The sequence below is a fragment of the Pleurodeles waltl genome, chromosome 4_2 (genome assembly GCF_031143425.1).
Source record: "Pleurodeles waltl isolate 20211129_DDA chromosome 4_2, aPleWal1.hap1.20221129, whole genome shotgun sequence".
NCBI classification, from domain to species: Eukaryota; Metazoa; Chordata; class Amphibia; order Caudata; family Salamandridae; genus Pleurodeles; species Pleurodeles waltl.
In genome coordinates this window covers 90,183,463-90,198,081 of record NC_090443.1, presented here as the reverse complement: position 1 = coordinate 90,198,081, position 14,619 = coordinate 90,183,463, and the positions used below count along the sequence as shown (strand labels likewise).

General features: G+C 45.3%; 1 protein-coding gene across 5 annotated transcripts in view; it reads left to right on the top strand.

Annotated features, from left to right (window-relative positions):
* ARHGAP9 (Rho GTPase activating protein 9) overlaps nucleotides 1–14,619 on the top strand; it is a 956,751-nt gene that overhangs the window by 651,277 nt on the left and 290,855 nt on the right. For all 5 annotated transcript variants that reach the window (XM_069230800.1, XM_069230799.1, XM_069230802.1 and 2 more), the window contains 2 exons: nucleotides 4,304–4,423; nucleotides 5,507–5,605. In XM_069230800.1, the coding sequence (XP_069086901.1) occupies nucleotides 4,304–4,423; nucleotides 5,507–5,605 (219 nt within the window). The remainder of the gene's footprint in view (nucleotides 1–4,303; nucleotides 4,424–5,506; nucleotides 5,606–14,619) is intronic.

Below are 14,619 nucleotides of genomic sequence, written 5' to 3'. Positions count from 1 at the left end.
ATGGTCTTGGTGGATTTCGACAGGAACGGAGTGAGGCGGACTCTCTGAGTTCTACCGGAGAGGAAGGATGTGATCCAGTCCAGGGCCTTGTGGCAGATCCCAGCGTCGTGGAGGCGTGAGCAGAGGGTGTGGTGACAGACGGTGTCGAAGGCTGCCAAGAGGTCAAGGAGGATGAGGGCCGCGGTTTCTCCTTTGTCGCGCATGATCCTGATGTCATCGGTTGCGGCAATGAGAGCAGTCTCGGTGCTGTGGTTCTTGCGGAAGCTGAATTGGGAGATGTCTAGTGTGCCGGTGTCCTCCAGGAAGCGGGTCAGTTGGCTATTGACTATCTTCTCGATGACCTTCGCAGGGAAGGGAAGAAGGGAGATGGGCTGGTAGTTCTTGTGGTCTTCAGGGTCTGCCATGGGTTTTTTGAGCAGGGCATTGCCTTCGGTGTGTTTCCAGCTCTCTGGGAAGATGGCGGTCTCGAAAGATCTGTTGATGATAGCACAGAGTTGGGGGTCAATGATTTGGTTGGCTTTGTTGAAGACATAGTGAGGGCAAGGGTCGGCGGGTGATCCGGAATGGATGGTGCTCGTGGTCTTGGTGGTGTCCTCGTAGTTGGTTTGGGTCCAGGTGCCCAGGTGGTTGGTGTGGCTGGGTGCATTGGGGTTGAAGGTGGACGTGGTGATCATGGGGATCGGGGAGGTGAAGCTGCCCTGGATGTCCATGATCTTGCGGTGAAAAAAGGCAGCAAGGGAGTCGCAGAGGTCTTGCGAGGGGGGGGTCGGTGGAGCAGGACTTTGGGTTGGCAAGTTCTTTGATGATGCTGAAGAGCTCTTTGCTGTCGTGTGCGTTGTTGTCGATTCAGTCTTTGTAAAATGATCTTTTGGTAGTCCGGATGAGCTGGTGAAGCTTGTGGATGGCTATCTTGAGGGCAGCGTGGTTGCTTTCTGTTTGTTCGTGGCGCCATACCTTCTCGATCTTCCGGCACTCCTTCTTGGAGGCCTGAAGATCGGCGGTGAACCCGAGAGCTTTTGTGCTGGTGCGGTTGTTGGGTGGTTTCCTAAGAGGGGGCGAGGGTGTTGGCGCAGTCATCTAGCCACTGTTTGAGGTTGAGGGCGGCAGTGCTGGGGTCGCAGGTGCTGGGTGGCGGGGCATGGGCGAGGGAGGAGATCAGCTAGTCTTCCGAGATCTTGTTCCAGCTGCGGCATGGGATCTGCTACGGGCGGTGGTGAGCGGTGGGTTTCTGGAAGGTGACGTGGACACAATGGTGGTCGGTCCAATGGAGTTCAGTGGTATGGGTGAAGGTAATGTGGCTGCTGATGGAGAATATGGGGTCGAGCGTGTGGCCGGCTGAGTGGGTGGGCGTCGTGACGAGTTGTTTGAGGCCGAGGTTGGTGAGGTTGTCGATCAGGGATGAAGAGTTGCTGTCGTTGGCGTTCTCAAGGTGAAAATTTAGGTCGCCAAGGAGTATGTAGTCCGTGGAGGTGAGGGCGTGGTTGCTGATTGTGTCGGTAAGGGCGTAGCCGAAATGTGGTCAGGGGTATGGGGGTCTGTAGACAAGGGTTCCTCTGAGAGTGGTGTTGACGTGAATCTGGAAGTGTAAGTGTTCGGCGGCATCAATGGTGTCGGTGTTGGTTGAGATTTTGATGGTGCTCCTGTGGACTACGGCGATTCCTCCTCCTGGTTTGTTGGTGCGGTCTCTACAGGTAATCTTATAGCCTTCCGAGATGGCTATGGCGAAATCGGGTTCCGAGGAGGGGTTCATCCATTTTACGGTGAGGAAGGCGATGTCTGGTGAGGCTGAGGTGAGAAGGTCCCAGAGTTCGACAGCATGCTTGTGGACAGAGCAGGAGTTGAGGTGGTTGTGGGTGGAGCTACTGCGGTGCTTGGTGGCTTGGGTGCAGGTGAAGCTGCACATCCGACAGGAGAAGGGTCCATTGGTGTGCTTCCGGGTGGCTAGGACACAGGCGTGGAACGGGCAGGGTTGAGGGCGTGGAGTTCGTAGGCTGTGTAGCAGCGTCTGGTGATGCAGAGGGCGTAAGGGGCAGGGAGACTGGCGCTGGGCGTGGTCCAGGAGCGGACGGGGGCAGAGAGGCTTGCCTCTGGCACGCCTCCGGCACCCCAGCAGCGGGGCCGCCATTAAGAAGGGGAGGTGGGAGGGAGGAGCAGCTGGGAGGTGGGAGGTGAGGGCGAATTGGGGTGGGAGGGGGGCAGGGCCGCAGGGACACAGCGGTGGGAACGGATGGCTCAGAGGAGCCGAAAACAGGCAGGAAGGAGAGCGCAAAGCAGCGCAGCAGAGAGAAGGCTAAAAAGCACACAGAATTTTGAAAAAGCACAGAAATGGCAATAAAACAAAAAGGATACGAACGGTAACAAGAACACACTCACATTACTTACGGACCCCACTAGACACCAGGGATGAGGCGCAGGCGGGTGCCTGCGGGTGATAGAGGGTCTCGAACTTGTGGCAGCAGCGAGGGCGGGTGGGAGGCACAGGCACAGACTGGAGGAGCTGCGCGGTGTGAGGGGCGAGCCCAGACCTTAAAAGCAGGTCAGATATACATCCATTTCTCCTGAGCAACAGGATACTGGATTAAGTCCATTTGAGTTTTGTCTCGCTTCCCCTTAAACAGATTACTTCAGTTGCATTGTTGTTTTTAAAGAAATATATATATTTTGGAGCCGAGCTAAATGATAAGTATGCAGTACAGCCATGATGTATAGAGTGTTGGGTTACCTGTTTTTTAGGCCTGGGTGAAATTCACAATAGTATATGAATAACAACAACCCGTTAACCCAAGGGTCTTCAGTCTAGTGCGAGTGCCCCCCTGGGGGGCATTCATTGACCCCGGAGAGGGTGGAGATGCATCGCCAGGCTGTAGACAAGAAAAACACCATGCTGATAACAGTGCTTTGTTTAAAGTGAAAAAACATGAGTGGCGGTAAACCACTCTCTAATGAGCCATTACCAACATCTATTGTCACTTGTATCCTGGTAGGGAGTAGGTTTCAAAGGGGAAGTGCCCCCGAATATTTTTCAAACCTCTTCTATCCATTTCTGATAATCACACTGTGGGTACTTTAGTGAGGTTAGGCGGACCAGAACATTATGTTTGGCAATCGTGTATTTGATTGCATTTTTAAAATGGGCAATGTTTAAATATGCTTAGGCATATTAAACATTGCCAGTTTACCAGCATAATTGTGAAAAATTGTGTGTGTGTGTGTTTTCGGTGGGGGGCGGCTTTATGACTTTTTTTTAACATAATTTAACATAAGGGGCGCGGTTAACTTTTGAAGACCACTCCGTTAAACCAACTGGGTTGGGGTATTCATTTAAGAGAAAACTAATGGTCCCATGGGATTCTGTTTTTATTTACACTATGTAGAACCCTGATTGGTTCTTGAATGTATCGTTCATATTTTTCATTCATGAAAAAAGGTTACACATTTATTCAATCTACATATAGTAATCTGATCCTCCTCTTTCCTCTCATCAAAATGTATTTATGAATAAAATAAATAAATATACATTCAAGAACCAGTAAGGGCAAATAAAATCGAATCCCAAGGGACCATTTGTTTTGTACATGAGTGAAAATCCGGGCCAGAAATCTACCTTTAATTAGGTGAAATGCAGGTCCAGCATTTAGAACTGTCCTATAGCGCACAATGCATTTAAAGTTTGTTTAGCCTGAACTGGATCCTTAAGTCCATTTTGGACGTGAGGATGCATTTTCCCCTAAAAAAAAATCACATAATCCTGCATGATGTGAAAAACAGCCGCTCTCTTTCTGTCGTCCAGTGATAGGATTTTTGCCCGGATGACATCTCAGCTACCCAGCTTGAAATAATGGCGTAATCGCAGGCATTTTGCCTGACAAGTGTAATACAAAATGACAGAAATTGGCCAAAATGATGCTGATGTAAACAATTTCACCTAAGCCTACTTCTTTTTATGATGGACACGTTCAGTTTAAGATAATTGTAGAATTCTAAATCATGCAGTTGGAATCTAGGACATCAAGGAGATATTGCAGCTTTCCAAACTGGACTAGAAACACCTCTTTGTTATCTATCCCTTGACGTGCTTTAATTGTATACGAGATTATAACAGAATTTGATTTTTATGATTTTCTGGATTGAGTAATTAATGCTAAAAGCTTATAGGGATGACAGATTTCTTCTTCTTTTACTGCCCACTTTGTTTTTGGGCATCTGTAGGATAGTCTAGCAACCACTGTGTGCTTTGCAACCTAGAAAGGCTGTTTGATGATGCATACATTTGTTGAATTGTTTTTTTTTTTCAACCTCTCAGTATATCGAACACTGTCAGGCCAAGAAAATTCAGACAAGAAGCGGGTGAAGAACAGATTGAGAAGATTTATCACGAAGCGCCCACCACTGAAGGCTTTGCAGGAGAAGGGGCTCATCAAAGGTAGGCATGAACCCCTAGAAATAAGGCCACGAGCCCCCTTCAGAAAGAATCCCAGCCAGCTCGAAATAAGGACATTAGCCTTGAACACCAAGCTCAAATGTGGGCAGTGTTTGAATACTCTGAGACAAGCTCTGTAAAGTAAGAGCATTGCGTCACTCAGTCTTTTTCTTAATGGGAAGATTTATTTGATCGTTCCAAAAATCTGGAGGGAAGGAGGCAGCCACACTTACTAGTGAAAGTGGAGACAGTCAGGGGATCCACATGGTAGGAGCCCCCTGGTTATGAAGAGCACAGAAGATGATTGACTTCTGGTCCTCCTGGCAGCTCAGCCCACCTTAAGTGACTAACTAATGTGTACTGACGACAGATCAGTCCCCCAAAAGTGAGTGCCTGGCTGGTGATGATTAGCGAAATACAGAAGAGAGAGGACACTTCATTAGAAGATTGCACTTGAGGGGCATGTGGAAGCTAGAGATTCAACCTGACAAAGGTTAAACCATGTTGTTGATGTTTTTCCACTTCTGGATTTGTGGGTCGAAATGAAGCAGTTTGTGGAGGATTCTGAGATTGGGAAATATGACTCTTTTTACAGTTCCTATATTTCTTTTCACCCCCTTTTTTCCTAACTTGGAGGAATTTGGGAAGGAAACCATCAAGTGCAGGCATGTGGTTTGAATTTCTAGCCAAACTGTGGTACAGAGTTGTGTACTAATGCGTACTGTACTTCCTGTGTAAGCAGGATTGTATAGAGGTGGCTTTAACAACGGTGGGCTTATGGGGTTTTTCTTTTTGTGTGTTAATACAACAAATTATATAAAAGAATAACCCCAAGTAAGAGAATTGAACAATGGGAAGGTACTTTTAGTATCAAAGTAATGGGTGATAGTGTCCAGGTGGATGCCCAGCCATTATTTTCACTCTTGATCATACGTTGACATAAATATTACATATCTAGTTTTATAGTGCTTTGACTCTGGCACTGTCAAGCAACTCTTCACCCACTCAAGATATTTGACAAAGATATTAATTATGTCCTCCATTAGTCACTTATGGGCACTAATCTGTATTTCATACCTTTTTCAGACCAGGTCTTCGGATGCCGGTTGGATGCCCTGTGCCAGAGAGAGAACACAACTGTCCCTGAATTTGTGCGGCTCTGCACTGAGGCTGTGGACAAACGGGGTAAGGAAAGAGGGTTGATACTGAGTGCGTCCTCAATTATATTGCAGAAGGAATTTCCAGAGATGTTACTTGATGTAATGTCAGGGTACAGAGATTCAGTCCTAGGAGCAATTTGCTGCAGAGTCAGGTTATACTGGGGGCAAAACTACAGCAGTGCATTATACGAACAAGATGTGAGGGTGGATTCTTTTTAACACTTCCAGTGAAGTAATACTATTCTGGTCCTGAGTCGTCACATTGTCTAGTGTTAGTGGCTCACCTGTCTGGGAAAGTATACTCTTGTGCAGATGATTTGAACATAGTGATGTTGTTGACTCTCAAATAGGGATTCCAGTTGGATGGTTTTGGTCTGTTACTCCAGCATTGGAACTTTCATAGATTCACATGCTGGAATAATTCTCCGTCATCAAGATGGGAGTCCCCTGTACTTTAAAAAAGTAATATAAATTAAGACAGAGACCATAAAGGCCCTGGGCTCTTTAATTTAGTTACATGTCAGTAATTATCTAAAAAAGGTCTAAACTTAATTCTGATCCAATCATTCGGACCACCCTGTAAAACAGTCCTGTGAGAAGCTCCAGTCCCTCAGATTTTCTACTGCATGTGTACAAGGGAGTCTCCACTGAGCTCTGCTCAGTTCAAGACTGATTTCAGAAGTTTTTTTACAAATATCTCTACTCAAGATTTTACAGATATAATTCATATCTCTCGTTATATCTGTTATTTGGGTGTTTCAAACTGACTTTGAATATGTTAGACACCTCAAAGAAGGGGCTCTTCAGGCCCTATGGTACTTGCGGCAAGAAGAGGCTTCACATCAATGACCCTCATAAGCATTGTATATATTGTCTATAACCATCACAAAACACAAAGGACTGCAAGGTATGTCACACTTTCCCTTCTAAAACATTGAAGGTTTGTGAAGGGTACTTACTATTATAGCTTCAAAAGCTAAAGTCCAGAAAAGATCAATTTTCTGATGATGACGACAGCCAGGATTTCTATTCATTTTCCTCTAAAAAGTCAGCTAAGAGGGGTAGAGATGTTACTGGGGCTCACTCCTCTCAGAAATCTAAAAAAAATGCATCGAAAAAGACCTCTCACAAACACTGCAGTTCATCCAAGTCACTGCAAAAAACTGACCTTCTCTCAGGGCAAACTGACACAAAGCACTCAAGTTCCTCCTCAAAACAACATCAAAAATCTATTTTTGAGCCCCCTATACCTCCACCTCAGGTGAGACATACTTCTAAAAAAAACCTTCTTCAGCCCCTCCGACAGATAGATCATCAACATCATCACCATCGACCAGAACACCATTGATGACGCCGTTGACGACAAGAGCAGCTACACCAGTGTCTATGTCATCCACTACAACTAGAATCACTATGTAGATGGCGGCCTCTGCCTCGTTGATGACCTCATCTACAACCAGCCATGCTCCTGTACCATTGATGCTACAGCTTACAACACCATCAACGACATCAACATTGACTATTCAGTTGACGAGGATACTGTTATCCACGGGGACACTGCTGTTGACGACGGTTTTCCAGTCTACGGCAAAATCAAGAACATCATCATCGCTCACAGCCATGACTACGTCATTATCGATGACCTCAACAATGGCATCGACGACCAAGGAAAAATCTAAATTAAAGCGGAAAGAAAGATTAATGATCCTCACACCTGCTTACACTTCACCAAGTACGGTGTCTCAATTACTACCCTCTCATTTTCTTGATGACGAAGTCTCTGAGAATGAAGGACCTTTTGGAGAGGCGCATAGCCCTTCAGAACTACACATTAAATATCAAGTGGATGATTATTATGAAGGCAAATATTATGATCATTAATATTATGCTCCCCAGGAACACTGCCAACAACAACAATATCAGGAAGAGATAGTGTGTTTTCCATCCTCACCACTGATTTCAGACTTGCAATTTATGTTATAGGACTACAGAAGACTTTTTCCTCCATCATCACCTTACTCTAGACATCTTTCCACACCAGCAAGTTCAATTCCTGTGCAGCCAGCAACGGACAATACGAACGGCAAATGTGGTCCGATATCTCCCTGTATTTGGACAAGCTCCCTGAGGACATAAAGGGGGAAGCTAAAAAAGTTCTACAGGAAGGTAATCACACATCATCATTATAGATCATGCCATGGACAGTGCTATGACTGGATTCAGACAACTAGTGGGGCAGCAGCGGTAAGGCGTGAGGGATGGCTTAAAGCTACTTCTTTCAGGCCAGAGGTCCAAACTAAAATATTAGAATAAACTTATGACGTTTAAGCCCTGTTCGGAAAGCACAGAGATGAGGCTCTCCAGGTCACAAAAACAGATATAGACACAGCTAAGTGATTGGGGACCTTACAATATAAGAAGCTGCCCTTTTGAGGTGTCCGAGGGAGAGGACAAACATCCTATAGAGGGAGATACCAACAATACTCCTATGCCACATATTCCTCGACTATTCAGCAGTTTCGACCCCAGTACCAGCAAAGGCAACAACCATCAGCGGCCTATAATATACCCATCCCAATGGGAAGGTCAGGAAGACAGGGCAAAGATGTCAACTGCCGCCAATGACTTCCTACAGGCACTGGCTACTTCCCTCCTTTATCCACTCAGCGTAGCAGGGTAAATATCCAACCATTTCCAGCACTGGAAAAACTTAGACCTGATTAGATTCGGCCACACATTGGAGTTCATCCCGACCTCTCCTTCAACTCCGCCTCAAAACTCCATCCAAAAAACATCTTAAACTCCTCAAGTTGGAGGTCAAAACCATGCTCAGAAAAAGGAGCGATAGAGAGCGTTCCTACATCACAAAGAGGAAAAGGTCTCTATTCCCATTTCCTCTTAGTTCGGAAGAAGTCAAAGCAATGTGGACTGAATCTGGATTTAAGAAATCTAAACAAATGTCTCAAGAAACAGTTGTTCTGCATGGTTACGTTACAAGGTATACTGCAACTCCTGAACCGAGGAGATTACATGTCATCCCTAGATCTTCAGGATGCATATTTCCATATCCCTATCCATTTAAAACACATGAAATATCTAACATTCACGGTAGCTGGCAGCCGTTATCAGTTCAGAGTACTCCCCTCCAGCCTCAAGGCCACCCCTCGCATCTTTACAAAGTGCTTAGCACCTGTAGCAGCCTTCCTCAGGGAACAGAAGGATCACATTTTCCCCCTACCTTGATGACTGGTTGGTCAAAGCTCCTTCCAACAAAGCTACAAGGACGTCTACAACAGCATGCATACACCTGTTTAACAAACTAGGCATCACACTGAATCCAGACAAGTCGGTCCTTCAACCGTCACAGCGGAAAACATTCCAGGAGCCATTTTAGACACAATGCTCACCAAAGCGTGCCCCATAACAGAGAGAAAAAACTGATGGCTTTGGCGAACCTAATACAAAGAAAAAAGTAACTTTCTGTACACCTCTACAAATCACTACTGGGAATTATGTCATCCTGTATACATCTAGTTCCATATTGTCATCTACGAATGCATCGGCTTCATGAGGAATTAGATATCCAATGGATACAAGCTACGGGTACCTTCCATGACCTCATCCAGGTCACCCCGGAAATGGCCAAAGCCCTCCTCTGGTGGACACAACCAGCTCATTTATTGGTCACTCTGCCATTTTTAACTGAGGCCTCACCTTTGCTCATCTCTACCGACGCTTCTGTAGAAGGGTGGGAAGCTTACCTTCAGCATCTGCAGGTCAGTGGCAAATGGCCACCTTTCACCACTGCTTTCACATCAATCTACTCAAACTCAAAGCAGTTCATCTAGCTTTACAAGCCTTCCTTCTCAGAATACTGAACTCAACAGTACTCATTCAGACAGACAGTACAACCACAATGCACTATATCAACAAGCAAGGTAGCACAAGTTCTCACCTGCTCTCCCAAGAAGGTCAACAGATCTGGGAATGGTCCATTCATCACAAGGTGCTTCTAGGTGTAGAACATGTACCTGGGAATCAGAACGCTATAGCAGACACCCTGAATGGACTAAAAACATCTTGCCACAAGTGGGAACTGGATCAAGAACTTTTAGATCAGATTTTTTTCCAGTGGGGCAAACCAAATCTGGACCCCTTCACGACTCCCCAGAATAGAAAATGTCAGTTCTTCGCAAGCTGACACCCTCAGCCAGGGACGTGGAGGAATGCATTTTCAATCGGATGGTCTGGAATCTTTGCCTACACTTTTCCTCAAATTCCTCTCCTCCCAAAAGTCCTCAGGAAAATGAAGATAGAACCATGTGAAATAATTCTCATAGCCCTAACGTGGCCGTGCCAGCATTGGTTCATGGCTTGTGGAACTCCTCATTCTCTCACAAGAAAATCACATTCGACTGAAACCGATCCCATCTCTCCTGACAATGAGCCAGGACAAGTTTGGCTTCCAGATCCAAAATCACTTTGATTATTAGGTTGGCTCCTGAATTCAACAAATTTGGCCGTTTGAACATTCCACCAGACTGCAAGGGCATACTTGCTAGTATTCGAATAGACAGCACTAATAAAACCTATCGCCTCAAGTGGAAAAGGTTTTGCGTTTGGTGGCAAGAGCTAATGTGCGTCCTGGATACTACTTATCTGCTGCACCTTGCTTACACCTCTATTAAAGTTCACCTAGCAGTCATTTCTCACTTTAGGAGATCGTCCTAAACACCATCACTGAGGCCTATTAGGTTAACTAAGCAGTTTCTCAATGGGCTCTTCAGAATCTTCCCACCAGTGGGACCTCCTCCTGCGCTTTGACAGCTCAACACTGTGCGTTCACAGTTAATGAAAGATCCATTCGAGCCTATCCATAAGTCGGACATAACATTTCTGTCCTGGAAGGTATCTCTCCTCACATTAACTTGGGCAAGAGGATTAAGTGAAACTCAAGCTTTTGCCATTCAGGAACCTTTCTTCCAGTTCAGGGATGGTAGGGTTATTCTATGCACAAACCCTACATTTATTCCTAAAGTCCCATCAGACTTTCATCTCAATTAACCCATGGTTCTCAAGTTGTTTTAACAAACCCTCAAACGTCAGCAGAACGAGTATTACACTCTTTGCTTGGTGCTTAAAGCTCCAGTTGGGCAGACGTAGCAGTTTCTGCAGATGCACCCAACTTTTTTGTAGCCTATAGCTGTCACGGTTTCGGGCGGGTCTGATCAGGACTTTGGTTGGGATACCCCTTGAGGTCACCGAATATCCTAAAGAGGTAGTACACTGGGGCAGAGGAGCAGCTAAAGGCATACACGGAAAGGACAGCTATGGCTAGGCACAGGAAACAGGAAAGTAAAAGCAGAGCAACCCTTGTGTGAACAAACAGGAAACGGATTACCAGTGGACAAACATGCTGGGGTTGTACACAGAGTAAGGCGCAGAACCTCCCACAGTGACAGGGAATCTCAATGCCTATGTGCAGTTTGCTCTTACAGATAGTCACCCTGCCAGCCCCATAGAAAGGAGGCAGCAGAAGTGATTCTGTCTCTGGACCCTAGAGCACAAACAAGGATAGTACTTACATACACAGGACACGCTCTTGTGGGTCCAGCTGGAAACACAGTGGCGATTCCTGAGAAAACAGCAATAGCACACTGTCACTGTTAGGCACGAAATACAACGTATAACACTGGACAAGGATGGGGGCTGGAATTGCCTCCTGGAAACCAGGAGCCAACCCCAGTACACAGGAGGACACGTATACACTGGTGAAGACTGATAGAACACTTACCAGACACAAAGAACCAAGAAGAAACAGAAACAGAAGGGAACAAACAAAGAGGCAGAGGCAAGAACTAGGAACAGGCTCAGGCTGAAGCAAAGGCGGGTCTAGGACTTGAAAACAGGGCGCAAACTTCTGGCTGGACTGGGAAACTGAGAACAGGCTCTGGCTGGAACAGGCAAGGACAGGACTGGAATACAGGGAGTAGGAAATGAGCAGTAAACAGGACTGGGAAACAGAGAGAAGGTTCAGGCTGAAACAAGGCAGGAGCAGGGCAGAGAAACAGGGAGCAGGCTTTGGAAGAAACAAACAGGTACAAGGCTAAGAAGTAGGGAGCAGACTCTGGCTGGAACAATCAAGAGCAGGGCAGAGAAACAGGAAACAGGATCAAGCTGGAACAGAATAGGAACAGGAACAAAACTGGAACACCATCCGACAAGGGGTCTGTAACACAAAGGAATTGAAGTCCGATGCACGACGGGGAGCTTGAGGAAATGGCTGCTTATAAGCAGTTCCAAGCTGGGCTGCACAGGAGAGGTGTCAGGTGTGTGTGGTTTCGGACACTTGCAAGTCCTGGAGGAGAGGATCCAGTGAAAAGGAGCAACTGGACTTCTCCCATTGAAAACAATGGGGAACAGAATCCGGGTTTTCCTGACTACCAAGCTGTGCATTATGGGATTTGCAGTCCCAAGAAGCAAATGTAGTCCTACACAAGTGTACCATGGAGAAAAGAGAAACAAACAGGAGTCAGCAAGGGACTCTAGATAGGTGTTCAAGGTGATTCCCAGGCTTCTGACAGTCCCCTTACAGCGCCCCCTGGAAATGGGACGACCGAGTCGTAACAGTATACCCCCTCCCACCAGTCTGCTCAAGAAGAGAAGGCGATCCTTTGGCTGAAAAAAGTTGAAGAGGAAAAGCCAAAGCAAGAAAATCCAACACCAACCTTGGTTGATAAGTTTACAGTCCTGCCACAGATGAATCATCCCATGAGCAAAGCATGTATTAATACCCATATGGGCTCCGATGTCTTTCCTCTTTATTGTTCGAGTGATACGGGAGGAGTGCATGGAGTTGGTTTCTGGTGAAGTGGATTCAGTAGCAAGGAGATCTGGAATTGCATCATGGGCGGTATTCTTTAGGACTTTAGTTTCCTGTTCAGTACTGTCTTCTTTGGAGGACATAATTGGCGTATTAGTAAGGTCTGTAACTCTTTCCGACAAGCAGGATATGTCTGTTTCTGCAGCAGTATTTGCATTGATTGTGGTCTGAGGCTTGCAAAGCATAGAAACTTGGGAGACATGGGTAACTGGTGTTCTCAAGGTGAACATGAAATATTCAGAATTTTCTTTAGTTTTGGATGACTTTGGAGTATCAATCACAGGATCAACAAGAGTTTTTAAGTCTTTAGAAACTGGATTAACATCTGAAAATGTAGAAGTTCCACAAACTAATTCTTTAGGGTGATCTTCAGACAAGACTGGGATTTCTTCATTGCAAGTGCTCTGTGGTGTGTTCGTGGTATCAGAAATGGTTTCTTTGCAAGGCGTTTCTCCTACAGGTAGTTCATCTTCAACTCTGTTAACATTGAAAGATTGTTCTTTGGAAAGAAATAGAACTGGAGTCTCTTCAGAAATCACCTTTACATTGTTATCTAAATCTTCAGCTTCAGCCTTTGAATTGATGATGGTTTCTTGCAATAAAACACTAAGAACAGTACTTATCATCAGATCTTCTAATACAAGATTCAAATTCAAGTCTTTAGTTTTAGTGGGAAGTATTACATCTTTCAGCACTTGAGCTTCGGTTTCAGATTTCTGGTTTTCAGGAGTCTTTAGTTTCAGGGACACAGCAGGTGACATTGGTGTGCCTGATTTTTCATCAAGATCAGATACCGGTAGCTCAGAGATCTGTTCTTCACTAATCGTGGAGCTGGAAACAGGATACACATTGGCAGGGATCAGCAGGTCAGGGTCAGTGGTTGAGGCTGCAACTGTGTCCAGTTCTAGGTGAAGGATCTCATTTCTTATGACAGGCTGTTTAGTTTCAGATTGCTGGCTTTCTTCCTTGTCTGAAATCTCCACGGTTTGCTTTGACACAGAAGAGATTTTTAAACTTTCTGAGAAGTCCATTACATTCTTAGTAATTGTGGGTATTTCTTCACGGTCAGAAAATTCCATTAGTTCACTTGAAACAGGAACTGTCTCTTTATTGTCTGAAAATTCTATGATATTGTTTGAAAGGGCAGGAGTATCCCCACAATCTGAAAATTCTGGTGTGTGCGCCATTTGAACAGCACTATCTGCAGGTTTGTTCACGGCAAGGCAGGAACCACTGTCATCACTAGATTCAGATTCTTCAACACTGTTGCACAACTTGCCATTAATCTCCAGTAAAGTCATATCTTGGTTTCTTAAGGTGCAGCTATTGGAGTTTGCATCAGAACTCTCTTCTTCCTTTGGCTTTATTTGTTCTGATAGAGGGGCTGAGACACTTCCTTCTGAAGACTCTGATCCATCCTTTGAATCAAGAGGTGTCAAATCTCTCAGAGATGTCAGAGATTCAGTCAACTGCACAGGGATATTCTCTGGAAAACTACAAGCTGAGAGAGAGTCTGAAGAAGAGGCTGATTTATTTATAACTGGAGCTGTCTTTTGACTGTCATTAATAGAAGGGACAATCTGCTCTATAGAAGTCTTTGGAGAGGCACACAAAGTAGCATACTGTTCTTTAAGCCAAAGCTGGTGATCATTTTCTTTTTTCAGGTTTTCAAATTGCCTTGCAGTAGTTTCCATCAGCTGCTCTGTTACTTCTTCTACCTTACAGATAAACAGAATGTCTGGTTCTGGCAACAGTGAAATATGCATTGATGAAAAGAGCCCACGGGCAAGATTTCTAGTGTATGTTATAACATATTCATCATAGAAGTCCAATATCTGCCTTTTAATCTGCCAAAACTGCTCTTTTAGTGTGTGTATGTCCCATATTGTTATCAAACCCACTCAGAATAGAAAAGGGTTTATCAGAGCTTTTAGGGATTGAGTCTGTTGTATTATCATCCAGTTTGGGAAGAGCACAAGCCTTTTGAGTGGAACTAAGGAATCCCACAGTCTTTACTGATCCATTTGATACAGGTTCTATCCTGCTCACTTGAAAGCACTGAGGGACTGGTAGATCTTTACACGAGTCAGCACAACACTTAGGAATTGAGACTGATGTACTGTCATCCAATTTGGGAGGAGCACAAGCCATTTGAG